General features: G+C 44.4%; 1 protein-coding gene across 1 annotated transcript in view; it reads right to left on the bottom strand.

Annotated features, from left to right (window-relative positions):
- Positions 1-26,728, bottom strand: part of MAST1 (microtubule associated serine/threonine kinase 1) — a 59,871-nt gene continuing 33,143 nt past the window's right edge. The window contains exons 10-26 of the mRNA XM_070741490.1: positions 23,052-23,119; positions 20,017-20,102; positions 18,024-18,232; positions 16,480-16,618; positions 16,248-16,380; positions 14,789-14,954; positions 14,110-14,211; positions 13,539-13,661; positions 11,534-11,643; positions 9,120-9,283; positions 8,074-8,339; positions 5,695-5,901; positions 3,383-3,612; positions 3,088-3,210; positions 2,867-3,003; positions 2,530-2,717; positions 1-1,363 (exon numbers count right to left, since the gene is read on the bottom strand). Of these exons, the coding sequence (XP_070597591.1) occupies positions 261-1,363; positions 2,530-2,717; positions 2,867-3,003; positions 3,088-3,210; positions 3,383-3,612; positions 5,695-5,901; positions 8,074-8,339; positions 9,120-9,283; positions 11,534-11,643; positions 13,539-13,661; positions 14,110-14,211; positions 14,789-14,954; positions 16,248-16,380; positions 16,480-16,618; positions 18,024-18,232; positions 20,017-20,102; positions 23,052-23,119 (3,554 nt within the window). The 3' untranslated portion in view covers positions 1-260. The remainder of the gene's footprint in view (positions 1,364-2,529; positions 2,718-2,866; positions 3,004-3,087; positions 3,211-3,382; positions 3,613-5,694; positions 5,902-8,073; positions 8,340-9,119; positions 9,284-11,533; positions 11,644-13,538; positions 13,662-14,109; positions 14,212-14,788; positions 14,955-16,247; positions 16,381-16,479; positions 16,619-18,023; positions 18,233-20,016; positions 20,103-23,051; positions 23,120-26,728) is intronic.

The following is a 26,728-nucleotide window of genomic DNA, read 5'->3' as shown; positions in this document are numbered from 1 at the left end:
ATATGTATAGGTACTTTACAAGGCTTAAGAGTAGACATGCCATTCACAAAGGGATGGCTGAGGTGGAGGCGCTGTTTCCTCTGCCTTTCCTATTATCACAGAGAGCTTCAGGAGCGCCCCCTTCCAGCTCCCTTGGGAACAGAGCCCTGCTACCTTGCTGCTGCCATCCCCAGGAAGTCTAGAAGGCAAATACGACACTGGTGTTCTGCTAGTATGGTCCTGGGGGCCCAGGAGGGTGAGAAAACCAGCTCTCCTCTGGTTCAGTGAGCAGCCCCTTTCTTCTCCAGGGTAGGAGCTGGGGGTCGGGCCGTGTCTCCTGCACACTTGCTCCCGGATGCCAAGACAGGCAGCTCTTCTTTCCCCCGCTTCCCCTTGGCTTCAGATGAGCTTCGCTTCAGTCCATTCTTGGTCTCCTCTGGGCAGAGGCAACTGGGGTTCTTTACGCAGGTTCCCAACGTGGTGTGCTCTTCCACGACCTCCAAGATCCACTTCTCCTTGGGCGAGCCAGTCTTTTCTTGGGGAGGCGGCACAGTGGTCTTTCCTGGAGGGCCAGGATCTTGGACCTCTTTCGGTTCCAACACAATTGGGACGGGGCCCCGGGGCATCACGTCGGCCTCCAGGCTGCCTTTTCTGCCTTGCTCGTGCTCTTGAACAGGGCTCAGGGCTTTAGTCAGAGCTCGGTTCGCTGCTGCAAAAGCCTCCTCAGTCTGGACAGATTGGCTCCTCCTGCAATCCCCAGGAATGGCATCCGGACCCCTTGCTTTGGCATTGGTCTCCGAAGCTGCCTCTCCATCTCCCACCCCAAAACTAAGGGGGGATTCCTGTCGGCCCAGGCGCCGGGTGGCCAAGGGCTTTGGAGTGCCAGATTCACTGGGACTCTCCCCATCCGACTCAGCGAGGCTGTGAAGGCCAGGCTCCCCGTAGAAGTCTTTGCGGTATTCAGAGTGCACCACCTCCAGGCTATGTTTCCTCACCACCACCTTCTTCTCGGCGCTTAAGAGAGAGCCCAGTTTTTCCGCTGATTGCACCCGCTTCAAAAGTGGTGAACGAGGGGGCTCTGCGCTCTTGGGCCGCGGCCGTACCACTGGTGGTGAAGAATGAAGCTTTGCAGGAAAGCTCTGGGTGGTGTTGGAGCTGCCCACGGTGTGGCCGGGAAGTGGCGGCGGAGAGGATTGTGTAGGGGAGGGCGTATGCGCCAGTGGTGAGAGGGGGATGTTTCCAGCTGACTTGCAACGGGCCGAGCGGTACTGGCGATGCAGTTTGGGAGAAAGGCCATGCAGCGTGCTGGGCCGCATGTGGTGGGACGTGGTGGCAGGTGAATTGGGTGTACTGGAGGCTGGGGAGCTGCTCTGAGAAGAGGCACCTACAAAGGGGTGGAGAGAGGAAAGGTGAGATGTACCGTGGAGCACTCTCTCGTGCACCACTTAGAGCAGTGTTTCCCAACCTTGGCAACTTGAAGATATCTGGACTTCAACTCCCAGAATTCCCCAGCCAGCATTTGCTGGCTGGGGAATTCTGGGAATTGAAGTTCAAATATCTTCAAGTTGCCAAGGTTGGGAAACACTGACTTAGAGAATCAGAAGAGGGCACTGTCGGCAACCCTGCAAGTAAATGACGTAGGGCTGAGAGGGAAAAGCTTTTTTTGCTCGGGTGCCAAAAGGCTGCGCATGTGTGAGATCACACCCGTAATGCAATGCCCTCCTATGCATGTGTGCTGCCCACACTTGCACACAATCCCCCCACACTGCCCCCTCTGCGCATGTGCACAGGTCTCACTGAAGCCTCAGAACATCCAATTGGGCCTTTGGGCCATTTTTCACCATTCCCAGGCATCTAGAGACTTTCCTGAATCATGGGGATGGCGAAAAACGGTCAAAAAGAAGGCCGAAAATCAGCTGGCCACATGTGCGCGTGCCCTCAGGTGGGCGCGTGCCCACCTGAAGATTGACGAGGGCACATTCCTCACACAATTATTCACACTTACATTTTTACACTGCTCTAGATCTGTGGCTCTTAAACTGAACTATGGCCTTATTTTGATACCCCAAAGATTTGTAATTTGTAATTGCTCGCTTGTGAGTTGAGGATCCAGTTTAGGACTGCCACTTCTGTCTTTCATTATTTCTTTAAGCGAGAAATGTAGAGAAGAGTCTTAGAAACTCTCTCGAACCTTCTATCAGATGCATAGGATTAGGTGGAAGGACCATCACAGGGATTCCTACTTGGCAATGGAAAAGAGCATTTTGCAGAAACCAGGCCTTTGGAGATGGGAAGTGGAAATTCTTTGGCTCTTTAGATAATGCTGAGTGGGAATGCTTGCTAATACAACCCTAGAAATTATAGTTTGGCAATCTTTAGATTACTGGTCACTTAAAAAAAAATATGAAAATAAAGCTTGATAAAACAAAGGAGCCAGATACTCCAGCTATGTCTTTAGCCTTCTTCAAAGACCGAGAAAAATAGTTCTCATTATCCTCCCTTCCCATTCAACCCCACCATTAGCAACCATAGCTGTCCTAAACCTCTTACCTAGGTATGCAGAGTCAGGAGTGGACCGCAGGCTCTGGGTGGGTGAACGGGCGCCCAAACCATGGGTGGGTGAGCCAGGCAAACTATCACTGGAGGATAAGGAGCGATTCAAGGATGATAAGCTACGGCTGGTGTGCAGCAAATTTGACTGTTTGGTGATCTTACGGAACAAGGAGCTGCGCTTCTTGCTGTCAGAATGAAGAAATCACACTGAGCAGGGAATCACACTAGAGGAACTCCCAAACCCCAATGAACATAGAGGGGGTCAGGCTATCCTTGACACACCTCGCTTGTTTCTTTAGTCCCCCGTCCCCCCCATTCTCCCTGTGCAGCTCACCTCTCCTGCCCTTCTTTGCTGGTGCTCCTCTTGTTTCTTCTAGCCATTTTGGACTTGTAGCTGCTCTTGCGGGCTGGTCCAATCCGGATGGAGGTGTTCTCAAAGGGCGTAGTAGTCACCATCACTTTATTTCCACTCTAGGGGAAAGAAAGGTAAGCTGGCCGTAGGAAAGTAACCAAGACATAAGAGACTCTCCACATTTCTTGCATACTTCCGCTTACCTTCAGGATGAGTTCCACCACCTCAGTGTGCACCAGACCATGGACTGGCTCTCCGTTGACATGAGTAATGAGGTCCCCTGCACACAGACCTGCCTCATGGGCTGGACCCCCTTCCTCCACATGCTGCCAAGAGAAAAGCCAAGAGACCGTCTCTCAAAACTGCCGCCTCCCTTTTATTCATGGGACAGTGGGATCATTGTTGTGCCAGGGGGGAGTCCTTGTGGCTAATTTCTATCTCAGTAGCCATGAAGGCTCTTCTTCCGGGACCATTTTCTTGTCCAGAATGCCTTCTTACCCAGACAATGTGATCCACGCTATAGACATCGCTGTCTCCCAGATACACGCGGATGGCGCGCAATGTGAAGCCATACTTCTTGCCCGATCGCTGGATAGTGATGGGCGAGCGCAAGCTGGTGACCGCAGGAGAGTAGTCTCGGGATGGGGAGGAATCTCGGGAGGAAGGATTGGAGGAGAGTGACCGGGGAGACATTGGGCTGGCCAGAGGTGAGCTGCTGTGCTGCTCCACTGAAAGGAGAGGAAAAAGAAAATTAAGGGGTGAGCAAGATGCTTTCCATGGACGTAGCGGTCAAGCGCACCACCACATGGTTCTTTGCTTCCCTGCTGTAGTGATCAGCTTCTTGGGGGGGTTTGGCTTTACCCTCTTATCATTTTCTGCCAGCTCCCAGGACATTTTGGCAAGGATACAGAATTTAGAACATTAGGGGCCTACTGGAGGACAGGTAACCTTAAAAACTGGTCCATAGAGGATATTTTTTAGTGTGGACTGTGTTTTTGCAGGCTCCAGAGGTAAAAATAAAATCCAATACAGATAGTTCTCGACTTATGACCGTGATACAGCCTACCCATTATGGCTGCATGTTGTAATGGTCCTGCAACAAAGTGCAATTTGCTTGTGTAGTTTTTCTGGAGCCTCCTTAAAGAAACAGACCCCCCCCCCCCCCCCCCCCTTACAATCATGCGAGAAGAATAGCATATTGCTTGCAGAATAGCATGAGAAAGCTTCGCTTCGCATCACATCGACTGGGCTCTTCTGTGTGCTGGTCACTTCTGCTAACTGGCTTTTAGGCTCCCTTGTGTGGCTGAGTGGCCGGCTTAGGAGCCAGCCGAGGCCTTGCAGTGGGACGGGTGAGAGTGATAGGTGGGAGCATCCCTGGGGTCGATGGTGAGGACAAGCCATGGTGAGGGCGCTTGAAGCAGCAGTAACTTTGAAACCTGGTCATATAAGCATCTTTTGGGGAAAGGGGAAATAATCTTTTGTAACTCTGAATGGTCGTTAAGTGGCCAGTCATAAGTCGAGGACTACTTCTGTGTGGTTTTTCTAGTTGGACATATTTCCCCAAGTAATGCATCATTGGGATATTTCTAGTGACTCTTAAGTACGTAGTACTACAAGGGCTACAGGTAGAAGTGGGCTGCTAAGGTGGAACGGTGATGTGTGCTCACCCCTGTGGCTCTGCATGCTAGCGGAGTCCAGCGCAATTCTGCCACTGCACCTGGGCAGGTAGTGAAATCACACGTGGACACGCAGGGGCATCCCGTGGCACCCCTGTGTGTCTAAGTGTGATTTTGCTACCTGCCCAGGTACAATGGCATCATTGTGCTGGACTCCGCTAGCACGCAGAGCCACGGGGGTGAGCAGCCCACCTCTGGCTGCGGGTATGGTGCATTTTCAAGCTGCACATAGGCAGTGATGGGCTGCCAAAATCTTTACTACCACACTGTGGACGTGGCTTATGCATTTGTTTCAACATCTTTCAGTGCAAATTGGGTGCTCTGGGGTGGAGCTCCAAATTTTGCTACCGGAACTGCCTTCCTGACCGTTCCAGTAGGAGCCCATCACTGCACATAGGCTACCCTGGCACAAAATCCAGCCTTCCAGTTTCTAGCTGTCGATGACTAGAGAGATACAACCGAATGTGTGCCAAGCGAGACCTCAGTGGGTACGACTGAATCCGGTTCTTGCTACTGGTCAGGTGAGGAGGTTTTGGGTGCCTCTCCTTAGCTTATTTACCTCTTCTCAATGAGTAACAGAAGCAAAGGATTTGAACAGAAATATCAGCCATGCAAAGAACATTCCATCAAGCAAAATCTGCTCCACTTGCAGAAACCCTGCAAAAAGTTGCAGCATCCCACTTCTGGATTTTTGCAGAATACACATAGCCCAGCAACTACACTAGAAGAACCGAGGGGCGGGGTGGGTGGGTGGGTGGGTGGAAGAGATCATGCAAAGCCACAAGACAAACCATTACGGGGACTTTACTGAAGACAAGCTCAGAACTGATTCCTATTAGAGTGGGGAGAGAGGATCCCTGTACCAAGGAAATGAGGGGTGGGATCTAGAGGAGCTCAGTGTTCGAGAGGGTGAAAGGAACATGACGGACACAGTGCAAGAGAGGGCGGTGGGTTGGGGTGCCTTAGGCCAGGGGTCTGTGTGGTGAGCAGGCTCGTGGGGCAACGACGGAAGCTGCCTGGAGGGTGTTCAGTGAGTGTGGGCGGGTGAGGCTCAAAGGAGGAGGCCACTTCTAGGGGTCTGGGGAGTGTGTGTGTCGGGGGGGAAGGGATGAAGAGGAGGAGGAGGGGGCGTACCTGTGGGGATTATGACCGACAATGCAGTAGCTGAGGCAGATTTGATGACCTTGCCCCCTGTGCGGGAGCTGCGCTTCTCAGCCGTGGCGGTGTCCCCTGAGAGCTGTTGGTGCCGGGCCCGACGCAGCACCAAGTCATTGGTAGCTCTGGGGGCAGATGGGTCCGGCTCTTTGGGGGGCTGTAGCTCACCCGCTTTTGATTTATCGCCTATTGGGGAGGGGAGAGAGAGGGATGATGACTCAAGCCCTAGATCCATAGGACCACACTCAGGGAACCCCACCTCCAAACAAGAGCCACAGGGCACCACCACACGGACGGCCCACCATCACCCCACCCTCCACCCCACCCACAGAGGGCATTGCGAGGGCGGGAGTTCCACCCCTGTTCTTTGAAGGACCGCTGGCAAATAAACCATAATGCTGCTTGCCAAACCCTTCCCACAACCACAGCCTTCATCGATCGGATGCTGTCCATGTGTTGCTTCAGAATCCCCAGGCAGCAGCATCAAAGCATTCTGGGAAATATAATGCAGCAGCTGGTAGGATTCAATAGGAAGTGGAGATTGTGATGTGAGTGTGCATGTACCTGTTTGTGTGCATGTACACCCAGGCCTTATCTGCATCATCATGTTACTTGGAAGGTTTATGTTTAGGTTTCTGGTCCACACACTAATAGGAGCATCATGAAAAGGAATGACAAATGATGGCTGGCCCTTTAAACGTTAAAATGTGTGGGTATTGCCTTGGTATTGCTATTGCTTAAACGCCCAAGAGTGCTCTTCATGAACAGGACAGTCTCATAGTCTGAAAGAAGGTGTATTGCACAAACTAGGTTGCCACAGAATCCAAGCTGTGCAATTAAGATTCTTGGGCTGCTAAACTCTTTTTTTTTTTTGGCTGACCTCTTAGAGAGCAAGCAAAGGGATGGAATGGGACTCATCACCAAGGACATTGGGAAGTGGTCTGTGCCTCACAACGGTCTCTGTTCCACAAAGGAGCAGAACCATCTCCAAGTCGGTTCTCAGGGCATTTGTAAAGCAGAGCTGGAGTTTTAACGGTTGGGAAATCCCAGCTTGCAACCTAACCCTTTAGGGAACTCTAAACTCAGAACAGTAAGTGATGGCATCTTCCAAAAATCACATCACATTTAGAGGCACTGAACACCTACAACTCAGCAGTCTATTGCTGTAGAGGAATCAGGTGAGGCATCAAAAGCCAAGCACAATGGAGGGCAGACTTCCTGTTCAGGCAGGAGGCAAGGCTTGTACTGAGCAGGGTTTCTTATTAAGTGTGTCTCCTGGTTCTCTTTTCCCACATTAAGATACACCTTTCTTAGCAGCAACATGATGATAGCATGTAGTTCCAACCTTTTGCTTACGGTATAGAACTCAACTGTGCAAAATAAGAGCCATTATATTGTAAATAATAATCCCTAAAACTAAGTCATGAAAACATTATCTGCTAAAGGGAACTAATGACGACTGGGATAAAAATAAAATGGGTTTAAAAGACACTGTCATTTTAGGGCTGCTAATATGAAGGGGGCGCTCTCTTACTTCTGCAGAAGTAAGGCAGCATGGAAGCTTTTGTACATACATAAGTATGCACGCAGTTGTACAAGGAACAGTTGCGTCACTCAATGCCACTAAAGTTTGAAGCCATCCTTCTCAGAAGGAAAGTGAAGCAATGGTCTTAAGAGCATTAACAATCTCCCATCTCTGGGTGAAATGGGTGCATGTGAGCACAATTCCTGCCTTAGGCATCACAGTAGAAGGCCAAATTTAATACCCATTGCCACTATTCTGATACGTTGCTTGAACATGCACTTCTGGCAACAGCTGTGCTACCAGGGGAATGGGAGGCATGGCAAAAATATGCATTTTCTTAAGCCAAAGCCTGCGGCAGGCATTTTGGAAAATTACTATTTCCTGCAAACAAATCGTTGAATCCCCACACCTGCTGGCATCTGGGCATTCAGGTTGTAGTATCTACTGGAAAGACAAACAGATTCTGAATAGACATTTCAGCTGAATACTGAAATGAAGCCCGGGAGCTTGGAAACAGTCGAAGGTGACTCAATCTACACTATCCAGGTGTTGTGCTATCCAGTACTTCCAGTGAAATGAGATCACTTTGACCAGGAATGCTACTCCTCCCTAGAGAATGGAAGGGAGAGGGATTTGTGGCCTAGAAAAGAGGTGAAAAGAATGGTGATGGACCAAAAACTGGTTTAAGCCATAGTGCAGAGATCCTGCCACAAATGTAGGAAGCCCTTTGACTCTGGCTTCTTCTTTTCTTAGCCCATCAAAGCCACAGGACTTTTTTTGTGTGTGTGTGTTTTTTCCAAACGGCTACCTACCTTGCCATAGTCTGTACTCACCTGCCTCAGTCTCCACAGGAGCAGGGCCCTGCGCAACCTCTCCTGCTCCCTCCTTGCTCTGCTTGCCTTCAGACTGAGGGGTGGGTCCTACAGGCCCATTTTCTGCAGGAGCCTTCGATGGTCCCTTGCCAGGAATCTCATTGTCATTTTCCAGTGGCACAGCAAAACGGCTGGTGTCCATCAGGGCTGAGAAACGCCGTCGGGCTCCCAGTGGGGGACTCGAATCACTCTCAGTGTATGAGGACTCCGAGGCCGAGAGTTGCTTCCTGTAGGACAGAAGCCAGCAAACTGACTTAGCCTCCATAGGTTTGGCCCAAAGGTTGTTATGAAAAATTCTGCCAGGGTTTAACTGAAGTCTACAAGTTTCATCAAGACTGGTTGACTAAATCGCACTTTGGTTCTGCCTTAGTCAATGACACCACATTGTAATCAGTGAGGCTGAAACTGAACCCATTAACTCTCCTCCTCCTCCTCCTCCTTTTGACTGCCTTTCATTTCTAGAATCAATACTGTGCGAATAAATAAAATCTCGTAAAATATGACCTTCGCTCTTAATAAACAAATGTCATATATATTACCCTTTATCATTATTTTTTTTCCTTGAAAATCCATCTTGATTTTATTGGGACAGATTTTTCTATTTCTACTCATCAGTAGATGTTTTGACTGAGTTTTTCCTTTTCAATCAGTTTTGTAGTAAGAAAACGTGTACAAATGAAAAGCAGCACTTTTCACACCTCTCACATTTCTTTCTCCCTCCCCTCACGCACACATGCACACTGAGCTGCTGCTGATTATGCTAGATATATGATCCACTTTCTCAGTGCCAAAAGTGTGAGTTTCCACTGCCACATCACCAAGGATCTGAATGTTCAGAAAGAGACTTTCCCATCCCTTGTTGCTCAACAGAAACAGCCAGCTCACCAGATCTCCCAAAGTGCCCCCTCAAATCCACCCCGATCTTCTCTTTCCCTAGCCACCCTAAATCTCACCCCCCTGCCCTGGGAAAGGGACAGTCACTGCAAAAAAGCCCAGGTGGGACTCACATTTCTGGAGAGCTGGTGCGCCAGCTCTTGTCCCGAAGCGTGAAGCTGCCGAGGCTTTCCCGTTTGCTAAGCCTGTCATCCTTGTGTTTGTTGCTCTGATCCCGCTTAGTGACACCTGAAGTCTTTTGCTCATGCTGGGAGAGGTGCTCCATACTGCTGTACACCTGGAATAAAAGGGGAAAGAAGAAGAGGAAAGAGATGGGCTCTTACACTTTAATGAGAAATATCAGTGGAAGAGAGACGACACAACCCAGTCACAATCCTATTCAAATTCAGCTCCATTCCCAAAATAGGAATAAAAATCCTGTCCCCAACACAAGAATTAATGACGGGCCTTCACATTCTCCTATTGGTCAACTCTCCCACTTTCCAGTCTATCCCAGATCACTTTTTTTCCACCTACCAAGGAGGAAGGAAAATCTGAGTAAGTAAAGCAGTGGCCTCCAACCTTTCTGGCTCAATGGACTGGCAGTGGTTGTGGAGGCAGTGGCTGGGTGGGGTGGGGAAATGGTTTTGTGTGTGTAGCTTACATTCTGCCCATGTGCAAATGAAGCTTTGCATGCTCACCCAGCGCTTGGGTGGCCAGGTTCCTAACAAGCTGCAGACCAGTAGGGTCCGCAGACCAGGGGTTGGAGAGCCCTGACATAGAGAATTGTCCAGGGGCAGAGAAACAAAGCTCCCCTCCACTGCTAATCATCTCCTAAAACTGGATCCCCTTAGATACAGATTATCTCAGCAAACATGGAGGTAGGAAAACACATGACAATTTATATGTGAGTAAAAAACTATTTCATAGGATTGTGGGACAATGCTTCATTGTGCTTCTTTGTAATATTGCAACATAAAATATCTGCACATCCATGATGTAAATTTCAGACCCAATTTGCTTTAATTTCAACCTTGTATAATCTTCTGGACAGGGAAGGCTAATAATAAAAGCAGCAGAAGCATCAACCATTTCATAGAATTATTCAAGTATCTGCACATTTTATCTTCAATCTTGACTTCTGAGTTCCAGTGTTAACTTTAAAAGATTTAAATAATGCACTTAAAAACAGAAAAGATTGTCTTGTGAGATTGGGTGGCTATGCAAATTAAACAAACAAACAAATACATAAATAAATTTAAAATGCAGGTGAATAAATCAGGATATGAACCTAAGGAATTGTGGCTCAAAGTTGACTTCCCTATCTTGGTTTTAATGGAAGCCAGTAACTGTAATTTTTGGTTTGTATTTACTGGGAGCTGTTTGTAACCTGCTCACACATCCCATGATTCTTACAAAGTAAATAGCAAAGGGTTTGATTTCCCTAACACTTTTCCTAATACAATAGCAATAGAACTTAGACTTATACACCGCTTCATAGTGCTTTTACAGCCCCCTCTAAGTGGTCTACAGAATCAGCATATTGCCCCCAACAATCACATTTTACCCACCTCGGAAGCATGGAAGGCTGAGTCATCCTTCAGCCGTGGTGAGATTTGAACTGCTGAACTATAGCCAGCAGTTAGCTGAAGTAGCCTGCAGGGCTGCACTCTAACCACTGCACCACCCCGGCTCATATTCAATGATGAACATGAATCTGGCAATCTCCAAGTTTCATTCCAAATAACTGGATGGGTGACAGAATGGCCATCTCTGCTCTTTATATGTACTCAACAACATTGGCACAAAGATATGACAAATCCAACTTATTTATTATTAGATTTTAAGCCCATTTTTATTTTGTACTACTGCAAGGAGCATACAGTACATAGTGCTTTCTCCTCTTATTTTCTCCATGATGGTCAGCTCTGGCTGGAGGACAGGGACAAAACTGGCTCAAAGCTCATCCAGCCTGCTTTATTTTATTTATTTATTTGTTTGTTTAATTTGCCTTCTATGCCGCCCAACCCCAAAGGACTCAGGGTGGCTTACAACAATAAAATTACGGAACAGTAAAAATAAGTAACAAAATACACTAAAACCATGGTTAAAGCTTATATAAAATAAACACAACAACGTGCACCAACACCGTTCATACGCATTCATATATGTGGCCAGGCTAGTTGTTAATTCTGGGCCCCCAGGCCTGCCGGCATAGCCAGGTTTTCGTGGCCTTGCAAAAAGCCAGCAGGGTGGGAGCGGTGTGGATGTTGGGGTGGGGGGTGGGGAGTTAATTCCATAGAGCTGGGGCAGCAACAGAGAAGGCCCTCCCCCGTGGTCCCGCCAATCTGCATTGCATAGTTGACTGGACCTGGAGGATGCCGACTCTGTGTGCTCTAATTGGTCTCTGGGAGGTATGTGGCAGGAGACGTGCTTTCATGCCTAAGGGAAGACCAGGACCTCGGGTCTCCTGGGTATTTCATCCTAATCCTTTATTCTCAACACCGAAGTGGCCCTGAGAAAGAATTGCAGTAAATAAGGGCTTTACCTTGCTGAATCTGGGAGAACAAGATGAAAACTGACGTATCTCCACTGGCTCATCTTCAGTTGTATCTTCATCATCATAGGAATTAATGTGGTGGTAACGATCAGAGCGGGCTAAAATGAGAAAGAAGAGCTCATGAGGCTCACAGAAATCCAGGCAGTGTAACTTCTGGGACTTAGCCCAATCATTTTGCTTCCCTGCGCCCTCTAACCTAAGTGGCCTTAAGTAAACAAAATCTCAGTACAGGATGCTCTTTCCTGTGTGCCTGGAAAGAGTTCTCTTTTAATGTCTCATCATGGACTGGACTGCAAGTGCAATAAAAGTAACTTTTCTCCTGTCAGAATCTCACTGATCTTGTTTTCAAAAGACAGTCAGCATCAAATATCAGATAGAGAAGTAGATAGATATAGAGGCAGTGTCTTTTCACGGTGCCAGAACACTGGCTCTTAGTTCAGCACCAGTGTCAATGGCTGCCAGTTGCTGTCTAGGAAAGTATTTTTCAAAATTAACAACTTCTACAGGTAGTCCTTGACTTATGAGTGGTGGCTTAACAACTGTTCAGAGTTACAACAGGCTCAAAAAAGTTGCAACTGCTGCACTATCCCCAATGGTCATGTGATCACATTTCAGGCACTTGGCAACTGACTCACACTTACAACCAGTCATATGATCATGTTTTGGGATTATTATTTTTTTGCTGTTCTCTGACAAAAACCGCCTATTAAATAAGCCAATTTGGCTTTGTGTGACCACACAATTCATTTAATGATCATTGTAAAAATGGTCATAAAATGGAGTCCAGTCAAATATTGACCATATGATTGTAATGACTGAGGAGTAAAATTCTGGATTCAGCTGTGGTTGTAAGTCAAGGACTATTGGCTGGGGATTCTGAGAATTGAAGTCCAGACACCTTAATGATGCCAAGGAGGAGAAACACTGTCCTAGGATCTTTTCCTGCCTTTCTTGGAAATATTAGGCAGCTATTCTGCTGGTCAAACAAGAATGTTTCCACTAAGCTACATAGCCTTCCACCCCACTCCTCCATGTTGTGCCCTTATGAATATTCATAGCTGCTATTTTATCAAGAGAGGAAATAAAATCACAAAATTATTTGGGATCTTTCCATAAAAGCCAGGTGAGCGATGGTCAGGGATAGCTGGATAATTGACTTTAAAAGACTTTAAACTATTAATCAAAATATTCAAGTTTTTATAAAGAACTAACAGAATTTAGACCAGATATTAACAGGGACAGATGAAAAATTAATAAAGAAAATATACAGCTATTTGTTAAGTATAAAGATGCATATGAAGAAAATCTTTATAAAATGTTTTATAGATACCAAAGATGTTTAAGGACATGTCTGCAAAATGTTGGAAATGACATCAGATACATGGTTCATGCTATCATATGTGGTGGACATGCCCCAAAGCAAAAAAATACTGGACAAAAACATGGTTGGAAAAAATGGTAAAACCAGAAATATTTTTGTTGGGCACTTTACACAATAAATACAATAAGTGGAAGGCATATGTATTGATTGCAACTAGAATTGTGTTTGCACAACAATGGAAAAGTGAAGAGATCCTACAGATGAAAAAGTTATTTTAAAAATACTGGAATGTGAAGAAATGGACAGGCTAACACTTACAATTAGGGAAAAGAAAGAAACTGAATACTTTTTGACCTGGGATTTATTTTATCGATGGTTAGCTGATAAAAAACAGGAGTTAGAAACAGGGAAATATAAAAAAAGGATCAATGATATAAGGAATGTATGTTAAAATGGATAATTAAACATCATCATCATTATTATAATCAATACTAATGTGATGTTGTAAATATTTTGACTACTATCTCCTAAAATTATTTGTACCCAAACGCCACACTATTTAATTGAAAATGGAATTTTTATATGTTATAAAATAAAAAACCTGATGGGAAAAAAAACCCAAAACAAAATATTCAGGTTGAGGCATGGAGAGAAAGGTAGGTTAACACTTGCTGTCAAAATAGCTGGTGTCTTCGTCAGATTCCAGGTGAGGAATGAACTCAGCTTTCTGCCTCAGAAGCCCGTTCCAATCTAGTTCTTTGAAAAATGGATGCTGTTTCACTTCATAGGCGCCACCTGTGTAAAAAGAATGAAAAGAAGGTTTTGCTGTCCTCTACTGGACAAGATCAAAAATCACACTAAGCAAAAAGAACGAGACAAGCCGCTACCGTATTGCTTAGCTAAGACATTTGGATCCTGTTGCCAAAGATACTTTAATGGAGAGAAAGGTGGCAAACTGGGGATGCTTACTATGGCCATAGTTGGGGAACCCTTTGAGGCCTAAGAGGAAAGATAACAACCTCTCTCTTTAGGAACTGGAACCAGAGGTGCGTTTCAGCAGGTTCTGGCCAGTTCTCGAGAAATTCTCTGCCTCCCGAGGAGGAAATGGGGATTTTGCAGTATCCTTCCCCTGCGACACCCACCAAGCCACACTCACAGAACCGGTAGGGGGGGGGGAAATTGAATCCTACCACTGGCTGGAATGCTCTACCCATAGCTCCTTCACTCTCTTGTCTGACCTTACCTGCTCCCAGGCGGAGAAGCGGATTGGTTTGCAGGAGGCAAGAGATCAGATGCTGAGCATCTGAGGGGAGCGCCTCCTCTCCTTCTGGCCACAAGATGTCATCTGAAAGCAAGGAAATAAAGACAGGCTGTTGTAGTCTGATAGTGGCGCTTGGGAAAACAGATCAGGTCAAAGGGGGTCCAAAATAGGAGGGGGTTATGAGTCTACGAGTGTATGGAGAGGGGCGGCATACAAATTAAATAAATAAATACATACATACATAAATAAATACATAAATAAATACATAAATAAATACATAAATAAATACATAAATAAATAAATAAATAAAAAAGCTCCTCCTACTGAGGCTGCAACTTAAATGATGTAATTTAAGAATATAGGGTAGCAGGAGCTGCATCTCAAAACATTGGTTCTACACAATGCTTCCCTCACAATTTCATGTTGCTCTTCACTTCGTCTATTTTATTGCTTTATCTAAAGGGAAAGCCACCTTTGAGATGAACCTGTTGATTTCATGGAAATGCCCATGTGGTCTTCTTGGCAAAAATATAGTGGTTTGTATTTCCTCTGCCTTTTTTTTTTTTTTTTTTGGACTTGTCAGTTTAGTCTAAAATCCACCAAAAGCCTGGAACAAATTCTAAAGTGAGCCCCTAAAAGAAGCAACATTTGCCCTACGTACCAGTGATGACCTGGCCAAACAGCTCTTCAGGAGTGTCTCCAAAGAATGGTACACAGCCCACCAGGAATTCATAGAGGATGATGCCCATGGCCCACCAGTCCACTGGCTTCCCATAACCTTGGCGAAGGATCACCTCAGGGGCAATGTATTCGGGGGTCCCACACACCTGTTAAGATATTTGTCTTTATTCAGCTATCAAAAATGCTGATCCACTGAGTGTCAGGTATCTCAACATATTAAGCTATTAAAAAATGAAAAAGATTGCTGTGGGTTTATCATTTTCATATCATATCATTTTGTATTATCTTGCATTTTGTCTCCCTAGACCAGTGATGGCAAACCATTTTTTCCTCGGGTGCCAAAAACACCTGCACACACGCTGTTGCATGTATGGGAGTGCCCACATCCATAATTCAATGCCCTCCTGCCCCCTGCGCATGCGTGTGTGATCCCCCCATACTGCCCCACCCCATGTTCATGTTCACACGATCCTCCCACTCCCCCATTTCCCAACTTTGGGTGGGCCCAGTAGATCCACTTTTTGCCTTCCCCAGGCTCCAGAGGTTTTCTTGGAGCCTGTGGAGGGCTAAAATGGCTCCCCCCACCCCCCCGAGGCCCTCCGGAGGCCACAAATGCCATCCCAGAACCTCAGTGCAAGCCAAAAAACTGGTGGCCGGCACGCACATGGAGCTGAGTTAGGGCAATGGCTTGCGTGGCAGCAGATATGTGCCACAGGTGGCACGTGTGCCATAGGTTTGCCATCACTGCCCTAGACCTCTTTCAAAAATGGCATAAAGCCTGTGGAATACTTTATAACTTTTCTCTATTACTGTGCTTCAAATGAAAATACATAACCTCAGAGCTGGAATAAAAGAAATCAGAATGGAAAATCTAGTAGATTTATACATTCAGCATGGCTTAGAAACCAGGAGACTGTGAGTTCTAGCCCCATATTAGGTATCCAAGCCACCTGGGTGACTTTGGACCAGTCATTCTCTCTCAGAGCAACCCACCTTGCAGGATTGTTGAGAAAATAGGAGGAAGAAGGAATATTAGGTATATTTGCCACCTTGATTTAAAAGGTACAGTGGTTAGAATGCAGTACTGCAGGCTACTTCTGCTGATTACTGGCTGCCAGTACTTCCAGTCTCACTGTCTCAAGGTTGATTCAGCCTTCCGTCTTTCCGAGGTTGGTAAAATGGGGAGCCAGATTGTTGGGGACAATATGCTGACTCTATTAACTGCTTAGAACGGGAGAAGCAGTATATAGGTCTAAGTACTCTTCCTATTGCTACTAATAAAGTAATAAAAATGGGATAAAAATCTAATAAATACACCAATAATAAAATAATGCATCACTTCTTTCAAGTGATTTCCTGACAGCTTTAGCTTTTTGAATATCTGAGTTTTTTCACATTTAATATAACCACATTGCAAACAGACTTAAACAGGGTTCCACCTGTTTGTCTAGAAACTCCCTGGCATCCTTCTCAATATGACCTTCATATAGGTTTGTGGTAAGGCTCATCAGCCCCATCTTGGAAAGACCAAAGTCTGTCAACTTGATGTGTCCCATGGAAGTGATAAGTAGGCTGTGGAGAAAGCAGAGGAATAAATATCAGTCAGAGAGAACCAACGATAGCCACTTCCTAAATACAGCTAAAGACAGGCCTGGTCTTATAACTTCATACTTGTCAGGCTTGAGGTCACGATGGACGATGCCATAGTTATGCAGGTACTCCAGGGCCAAGACGGTCTCAGCAAAGTACATGCGGGCCATTTCTACAGGCAGAGCCCCAATGTTCTTCAACAATGTTGCACAATCCCCACCTGCTAGGAGGAAGGTGAAATGGTTAGGAAGATGCCTAGGATGCCATTCTATTTAGCCAACTACTCTCTCCAGTTCTTTTGACTGGAACTTGCACTCTCAAGAATATAAGAAGTGTGATTCTGGAGCCTGTTGTTAGCCTTCTTTATCAGATGCCTATAGGAAACCACAAACAAAATGTGCAATATAAAAGCTTCTTCAAGTATTTCTATCTGCACCTGATCATGAAACATATTGTAATTGGACATTATCTAAAAATGGGAGAAAACAGTCTTGGTCAGAAGACATGCTAAGCCAGATGTTTGGTGGATTCTCAATTTAAATAAAACCATTTATTTTGGTTTTTTTATTATTATGGTAAGTCAAAATTCTGGGGCTCATATTGATATGGTAAGTAGATGCTGATAGCCTTATTCTCCATGAATTTGTCCAATTACAACCTAGCAACAAGTTTACCTTCCTTCCTAATGGGGAAAAATGTAACATTTTACAAATTTACGTGTTATCCATTCCTTCACTTAGTTTTCTGCCCTATATCTTCTAGAGGGAAGAGAAGTGGCAATAATTCATGCAGTTCTCTGCAGTCCTTATCTTCCTTCTATATTTCTTTTCTTCCTTTGTGATATAATAACCCAATTAATTTTTCCTGTTTTAGATGTAATTATTGTTAATTTTTGCTTTTAACAATTAAACTCAACTTTATCTTTTATAACTCTCATTATTTGCATTTTCAGATGCTTTTCAGGCATGCAGTGGGTTAAAAGAGATCCAAATAGACCAAGTCAGAACATGGATCACTTGAAAATGAGGGAATCTGTAATGTCTTAGAAAAACAGGATAATGGGGCTGGCTCAGTATAGAATCAGTCTTGTCTTCCTGGCTGTAGCTGCCCAATTCAGTCAGGTATAGAAAACCCATGGCAAGTTCTCAAAAGTTTCTGTATTAAGACATGTGCTTAAGTACTAAGTTACAGCCACCTCCTAAACATTATTCTTGTAGGTAATATATTTAGTGACACATTCATTATTTATTTAGTAATATATTTGTTATATTCTTTAGGAGTTCTTACAAATAATGTGCTGTTAAACTTAGTGTTTTCTTTATAAAATTCAGCATCCTAAGTCAGCCTTTTTAAACCAGTTGCTTCCAAATAGACTAACTTCACCTATAATGTTGCAATCAGTATTGCCTATGTCCAAATCAGAGATTACAGAAGTTAAAGTCTAAGATATTCGGACTCCAGTTTGGATAAAGCTTAAAAGACCTGTATTTAGGGCATGTCAATCCAACCGAATCCCATGGACTGCTGCTAACATAGCATAACTCTTGCATGATATTGGATGGAGACTGCTTTAAAGACCTTGCATCGCACAGGTACCAACCCTTACAAATTCCAAAACTGCGTACCTTCAACATACTCCATGACCATGCAGAGGTAGCGCTTAGTTTCAAAAGAGCAGAACATGCTGACCACGAAGGGGTTCTCTGCAAAAGTCAGAATGTCACGCTCCACAAAGGCTTGTTGGATCTGGTTGCGCAGGATGAGGTTCTGCTTATTAATCTTCTTCATGGCAAAGCGCTGGCGGGTCTCTTTATGTCGCACCAAATACACAGCTCTGAGAGAGAAGAAGGAGAAGAAAGCGGAGGTCAGCAAGAGGCATTTTGAAGCTCTGCCCCAAAAGTCTATATTCACCTGCCAGAAAAAGGAAATGCAAAATCTTGGGAGTCAATGTGCCACAACCCTTCCGTAAACTACCTTTATTTTCATATTATTTCAAGAAAGATTGCTGGAGCTTTCATAGTTATTAGAGTTCACCTCATTTTTCTAGTTGGCTAAAATACTAATGTTTACAGAATGCTTTATAGAGGAGAAAATTAAACATGGTCATCATTCAGTGTATCTGAAGATAGAAAAACCATTTTGGGCTATTAATCAGTCGGAAGTCAGAATCCAGATTTGAGATCTTGGTCTTGGAAAAAATACGGAGAGGGGTGGCATACAACTCTTATACATTATTATTGTTGTTGTTGTTTTCAGAGGTTCTCCTCCAATTGTCCATATAGCCCCAGAGATGCTAGTGTCTTCTTGTGAATGCCTTCATCAGACATGCTTATTTGGTATCTATATTTCTGTTCAATACCTAAAGAGGTAGAGGTAGATATGGCGGGAACCGAGGGGTAGGCTGCTCACAGGGAACTAGGATTCGCTGTTTCAAAGTGATTATGTGTTCCAGCCCCTCTGGTTCAGCTCGTACATCTGGTGATTTGAGATGTCAGAACCCTGGGCTCAAGCTGTTGCTTTTTAATGCCGGGTCTATTGTCAACAAAGTCCCCCTCGTTCGTAATTTAATCATGGAGTTGGGAGCTGATCTAGCATGTATAACTGAGACCTGGCTGGGCCAGGATGGGGGTGCCCCTCTCTCAGATTATGTGCCCAGACGGGTTTCAAGTATGGCATCAGCCACAACCCCAGGGAAGGAGTGGAGGAGTGGCAATTATAGCATGCAAGAGTGTTCTTCCTCACAGGATCCCTGCTCCAGAGATTGTTGGGTGTGACTCTCTCCTCCTGAAGTTAGACTCGGGGGTTCAGTTGGGTCTCTTACTGATGTACCTGCCTCCTAGCTGCATTACAATGGCCTTGCCTGTGCTGCTAGAGGCGGTAGCCACACTGGTGGTAGAATTCACCAGGCTCATGATGCTGGGGGACTTTAACCTGCCATCGCTCGGTGAATCCTGTGATGCAGTGCAGGAGTTCATGGCTTCCACGACAACCATGAACCTGACCCAAGTAGTTCAGGGACCGACTCATAAGGGGAGTCACATGCTTGACCTAGTCTTTCTCTTGGGGCAGTGGAGAGATGATCTGAGATTAAGGGGCATAGTCGTAAAGACCTGCCTTTTCTGACAGGCCTGGGGTCATTGACCTTAGAGGGATGACTAGCAAGGTCAGCCCATGAATGTATGGATGGCTGCAATTATTTTAAACTGAAATGTTTTTACACTGATTATATTCATTTTTGTTGTGAGCTGGCCTGAGTCCCTAGGGAGTGGGGTGGGATAGATAGATAGATAGATAGATAGATAGGTAGGTAGGTAGGTAGGTAGGTAAATAAATAAATTTTATTTATTCATTAATCAACTAATCCAAACATTGAATTTGTTTTCAAAATCATAATCTATTTTTATGGCCTCTTTGAACCACCTTCCTAATTTATACTCCAATTTGCTATAACTGTGGAGAGGTGCCCCCTAATCTACATTACCATTTGTAGAAACAGAATGATTGGCTCAAATAAACATTTGAAGCACACTCGATTTGGAACTACAATATTGACGCAGAGCAAAGATCCTTTCCTGCAGTCGATGGATCCAAGGAGCCTGATGGTAGCAGTGCACTCACCCATAGGCCCCATTGCTTATAAGCTTAATAGTTTCAAAGTCTCCTTCTCCTGGTGGCTTCTTTGGCTTTGCAGTGGTCCCACGACTCTGCAATATTAAGCATTCTGAGTGTGAGGCCATAAGCGGTCCATAAGGAGACAAGAATTCAGTTCTAACAGAAGTTTACCTTATAAGATGTGTTTTAGATATAAGTTAATGCAACATTTGAATTTGAATTTTGTCATTCAGAAACGGTAGTCATTTCCTTTATAAATGTGGAAATATCCAGATTTAAGAAGAGTCAAGTGCACAATGAAATACATAGTTAAGCAACAGCATTCAAGTCCTAATAATGCAAAATAAAATCTCTGTTCTTCAGTAAAGAGCTCCTATCATATGTATGTTCATCATATTCTCAACAATAAAAAACAGGAAATTTAGAACAAAGCAGCAAAACCTTTTCTAAGTTGTAAACCACAATAGATCTTAATCGAATAGAGCCTAATTATGAGCTGATACCTCACTGCACAAAAGTAGGGCTAAGACAAAGTGTGAGGGAGAAAGACCAAAATGATGACTGATTCTGTATAAACTTTTAATCTTCTATTGAGAGTTAATCGTTATAAATCTTCAGGAAAAAATATGATTATTCTACCATTTATTTACACTATAATAGGTTTGCACATTAAGGACTTAATTGATTTGTGGGATTTAAAAATCAAAAGTAAATACACCATTCAAATTTAATAAACTGAAAATGACACTGAAAACCTCATGCCATCTGCCAATTTAACTCCACTTCCACAGAGCAGCTGGTTAGCTTTCTAGTGCCTCTGAAACAATCATGCATTTGATGATTTTCCAAGGGGGAAGAGGAGGCGGAAGAGGTTCCCTTGGTGCTTCTCTATTCAGCCTTTTCTGCCCAAAACAAATATGCCGCCCCCAAATTATTATAAAAGGGAGAGAAAAAGGGAGAGATTGAGGCAGGGAAGCAGTTCCAGGCGGGGAAATAGTAAGATTCGGAAACAATGCACCCTCTCTGCACTAATCAATGACTAAGGTTAACATCCTGGACCTTTCACCCCTTTCTTTCACTTTCAGCCTCTTCCCCCCCCTCATACATGCAAGTCCCATGCACAATCCATCTGTCCTCTGTCTGTCTGTTTTGTTTCTTGTCCTCTGGTGATCTTACCTTCTCCTCTCTTCCATCAGTCACATTCATAAGCCATTATTCTTGCCCAGGTTTCCTCTTCTTGTCCCTTAGCCACCCATGTCGTGCCTCTTTCATACTCTCCTCTCCATAAGTGGGTTTTTCTTTCCACCTTTTTCTCACCCATTTCTAACAATTGCTGCTGATGCTACCACAGGGCAGAGCAATTTTAGTCTCTCGAATCAGTTAGTCGTGAGAAGCAATAGTAGCTTTCCAACATCTTCAGCTGCACTATAAAAATAAAAAAGTACATCTTGCCAATAGCATATATTATATGCCATATAGCCTCACTGAAGCCTTTCATGGCAGAAATGAGCAATTTTCTTCAGGGAGAGGGTCATTGTTTTAGATTACGGCTTAGCCATTCTCCCCAAAATATTGTAGGGGCGTAATATAACTGAGACAAAGTAAATGATATGGTAATGTCTCCAGAGGAGATCTCTACTTCAGACAGGAATTAGCTGTAAAATTGCATAAATACAGTCTAGGGGAGAGATCACAAAAATTGATCTAGACACTGCACGAGGGGAGCCCACCTCTCTTTTAAATTAAATGTCTAATTCAGCTGCCATCCTTGGATCCGCTTTCATTGTGACTGAACAAAGCTGATTAAATTTCAGCACTTTCCCCAAAACTTTAACGGCTTTAAAATTTAAACTGTTAGATGTGAAAATCCTAAAATCAGTCTACCGGTTTTACTATATTTAGTCAGCGGATCAATCAAAATTTTATTTAGTAGGATTCCAAATTAAGGGCACATTTGTATCACTTTTTATTGAACAAAATATTAAAGATAGTCTTTCCTTGTAACAAGCAAATCTGGCATTAGTTTACTACATTGTATATAATTTCAAACATTCTTCAACAGCTCAAAACCACACACACACACAAAGAGGTTGCAATATAATTAAACAAGTCCATGAGAGATTTGGATGCATGTATTTTAGTTAACACATTCCCCCCATTCCAAACAACCAATGTAAAAATAATTGTTGAAAATGAGGGAGGCTTGCAATATTTAATTTACTGGATAGACAGCATTATTAGTTGCCCAAGGAGTAAAAGTAGGAAAAAGTTAATGGGTTAGTGCAAATCTCTTCTACAAGCAAAACCTAGCTTGAGCAACTTTTTGAAATTAGGCTTCTGGTTTAGAAATAATGCTTATTGTATCTTAATTAATCTTTCTAGAGCACTGTGTGCATAAAACATAGGAAGATTTTCTTCTGCAAAGAAATGCAATCTATGTTGATTCTCTCATATGAATACATATTAATTTACATAAGACATATATAAGTATATTGTGGGGAAATTATCTTGGAAAGCTAAATACAGTATGAAGTGAACATATGAAAAATTCAACACAGTACATAGTGATTGAACAACAGCACTTCCACTACCCAAAGCAACACTGGAATTCACAGAAGTGGTGCTGCTATTTAAGAAGCACCAGCAGTGGGTTCTAAAACCATTTACTACCAGTGTTGCCAGTAGAAACAGTATAGAACCTCAGATATAATCCTGAATTTGAAAGACTAAACATGGGCAACTGTAGGAAGGAATGAAAAACAAATGATATGTGACTGGTAAATGCCATAATTTTGTATCGATACAATTTTTTAGAGTTATATCATTGTACATTTTTAGTTAATCTCAGCATATTATGAAAATTTCTTCCTTCTTACACAAATGAGATGTTCCTCTGAGGTTTAGTAGTAATGACAGACTGCAAGTGAGGCAGTTGCACAGCATAGTGAACAAATCCACAATAAAGGTGTGTCTGTGGGAGTCCCTGCGCGGGGAAAAAACCTGGCTGGGATGGGGTCGACCAAGCTGACCTGTATACTGACCTCGGTGAACTCCTCTGTCTCAGGTGTGTTGGATCCTCCACTATCGTGCTCCTCCACATACAGCACATCTGACGACAACAAGGTTTGGGAAGAGCCAAAGGGAGAGCCAAGGGAACAAGGCTTTAGCAACCCCATTGTCATTTATGAAAGCACAGAAAGGGTGAAAAATAGATGCACACAGAGCCATGCATATACACAAAGGCACATGCATGTGGTATAAATGGGTATATATGAAAGCTCCATGTGTTCTAATGGCAAATCGTGGCAAGATTCAACCATGCACTTGCAAGCACATCTGCATGCAGCTCAACACACAGCAGATATGCAAAAGCCTCTTTATGCTGATGTGCACATATTGGCAATTTTACTCACACTCACAATGCAATATAGATGCACTCATGAAATCCGGCTTAGAGAAATATATATGTGTATTTGCACACATTTAACACTGGATGCAGATGAGCATATGCTGCCTTGCCAGTGTGAAAATGTGCATTGAAGCATTAAGAAATAAATTGTCCTAATGCAAGAACACACCACAGACCTTCTAGCACCTGGGGCCTTTCAACTACCACTTTCCAGAATTTGTATGCGAATTCCATTGCTACTTCTCTGGAAATCCAGAACACGATTCCTTTATGGGGAAGGTTGTTGAGAAGGTGGTGGTGCTCCAGCTCCAGCGTTCCTTGGAAGAAGCCGATTATCTAGGTCCTCAGCAGTCAGGATTCAGGCCCGGCTACAGCATGGAAACTGCTTTGGTCGCGCTGATGGATGATCTCTGGCGGGCCCGGGACAGGGGTTTATCCTCTGTCCTGGTGCTTCTTGACCTCTCAGCGGCTTTCGATACCATCGACCATGGTATCCTTCTGCGCCGGCTGGAGGGGTTGGGAGTGGGAGGCACTGTCCTTCAGTGGTTCTCTTCCTACCTCTCTGGTCGGTCGCAGTCGGTGTTAGTGGGGGGTCAGAGGTCGACCTCTAGGTTACTCCCTTGTGGGGTGCCTCAGGGGTCGGTCCTCTCCCCCCTACTATTTAATATCTACATGAAACCGCTGGGTGAGATCATCCAAGGGCATGGGGTGAGGTATCATCAGTATGCAGATGATACCCAGCTTTACATCTCCACCCCTTGTCCAGTCGGTGAAGCAGTGGAAGTGATGTGCCGGTGCCTGGAGGCTGTTGGGGTCTGGATGGGTGTCAACAGACTCAAGCTCAACCCAGATAAGACGGAGTGGTTGTGGGTTTTGCCTCCCAAGGACAATTCCATCTGTCCGTCCATCACCCTGGGGGGGGAGTCACTAACCCCCTCAGAGAGGGTTCGCAACTTGGGCGTCCTCCTCGATCCACAGCTCACATTAGAGAAACATCTTTCAGCTGTGGCGATGGGGGCGTTTGCCCAGGTTCGCCTGGTGCACCAGTTGCGGCCCTATTTGGACCGGGAGTCACTGCTCACAGTCACTCATGCCCTCATCACCTCGAGGCTCGACTACTGTAATGCTCTCTACATGGGGCTACCTTTGAAAAGTGTTCGGAAACTTCAGATCGTGCAGAATGCAGCTGCGAGAGCTATCATGGGCGTTCCTAAATTTGCCCATGTCACACCAACACTCCGCAGTCTGCACTGGTTGCCGATCAGTTTCCGGTCACAATTCAAAGTGTTGGTTATGACCTATAAAGCCCTTCATGGCACTGGACCAGAATATCTCCGGGACCGCCTTCTGCCGCACGAATCCCAGCAACCAGTTAGGTCCCACAGAGTTGGCCTTCTCCGGGTCCCGTCAACTAAACAATGTCGTTTGGCGGGACCCAGGGGAAGAGCCTTCTCTGTGGCGGCCCCGACCCTTTGGAACCAACTCCCCCCAGATATCAGAGTTGCCCCCACCCTCCTAGCCTTTCGTAAGCTCCTTAAAACCCACCTCTGTCGTCAGGCATGGGGGAATTGACATGTTCCTTCTCCCTAGGCTTATAAAATTTATGCATGGTATGCTAGTATGTATGATTGGTTTTAACTTGTGGGTTTTTTTTTTTTAAAATTAATTTAAATATTGGATTTGTCTTACATTGTATTGCTATTGCTGTGAGCCGCCCCGAGTCTGCGGAGAGGGGCGGCATACAAATCTGATTAAACTTAAACTTAAACTTAAACTTAGTTAGACAACTTTGAACAATTATCAATCCTGTTTCAGGATCAACTACACATGATGAATCCAAACAATGTTTCCATCGTGGAGAGGGAAAAGTGAAATGGAGGATCAGTTTTGAATGGGAAGCCAAGTTGAAGGAAAGGGGTAAACACTCCTCTTTTGCAAATCAGTCTGATAAAATCCAGAGCCCAGATGCCTACAACAAAGGTCCTAAAAATGAAAACATCAGCCATTCCTTCACATGGTGCACTGTTTGTTCTTAGTTTTACTCAGACGAAGCAAGCAGCATAACCCAGACTTTGGAATCTGCCAGCTGTAGTAATTTCACAACCATGGATGCCATGGATTGGAGTATCAATATTTAGATAATTCAGCTCAATTCAACACACAACAAATATGAAGTTATTCAGCTTGGTAAAAAATCTGAAAGGAGGGAATTTGAGAATTTTTTATGTCGGTGTCTTTCCATACAATTTTTAATGGCTATGTTGTATATATTCAGCTACAATTGAGGGGGGGGGAGACAATGGGATTCTGAATTTCATTAAGTCACTCTATGTATGTAGAAACACTGAAGGAACAGTTGATGCTGTAAGATAAGGTTTGCCATAACACTAAAAATTGAGATTTGAAGTCAAGATGAGAAAAGACTTGCATCTTTTTGCCAGCATCTTTTTGCCATGAGAAAGATGGCATCACCATCTTTGGCGATGCATCACCATGCCATAGGTTTGCCTGTCACCATAATGGTGAACCTACAGCATGTGTGCCACAGGTGATACGCGGTGCCATATCTGAGGGCATGCGAGGTGTTGCCCTATGTCAGCTACAGCATGCATGTGCTTGCCAGCCAACTTATTTTCGGCCTGCCAGAGGGCAGGGGGAGGGAGGCCGTTTTTGCCCTCCCCAGGCTTCAGAAAAGCCTCTGGAGCCTATGGATGGAGAAAAACAGGTCCTATGGGCCTACTGAAAGTTTGGAAATGAATTTTCAGGAGGGCATTGCATTACGGGTCTGGGCATGCTTGTGCTTGTTATTGCGTGCTTGCACCCTTTTGGCACCCAAGGGAAAAAAAGGAAAGGTTTTGACATCACTGCCCTATCATAACCAGACTTCTTCTACAATTAGACTGATTTTCCTTTTACACTATCCCATATGAATTTTATTTTATTTTAAAAGTGTGCATGCTTGGCATTTCTTAATAATTAAGACTTCACTATCAGCTTTTTTCTTTCTTTCATCTGCAAAAAGTGCCTATCTATTTTAGCATTCTTGAAAATAATCCCAGAAATCACCAAATACAAGATGGTAATCCAGAAATTTATTAGTAGATAACAATTTACCTCCTTCTCCTTTCTACTGGACAATTTGTTAAATTCTCAATAACTCCTTCATACATTTAATTTCTTTGTTCAGAACTTAGATATATGCCTGTAGATTATCCTAGCTAAATTCTTTTTCCAACTCTGTGGAACTAAATTTTGTGCCAATTTATTTATACTGTACCCCCTACGTAGAATAGGTAGTCAGACAGCTTT

This window comes from Erythrolamprus reginae, chromosome 2 (assembly GCF_031021105.1).
Source record: "Erythrolamprus reginae isolate rEryReg1 chromosome 2, rEryReg1.hap1, whole genome shotgun sequence".
Classification (NCBI taxonomy): Eukaryota; Metazoa; Chordata; class Lepidosauria; order Squamata; family Dipsadidae; genus Erythrolamprus; species Erythrolamprus reginae.
The sequence above is the reverse complement of the archived record's forward strand: the minus strand, read 5'-3'. Positions and strand labels throughout refer to the sequence as shown.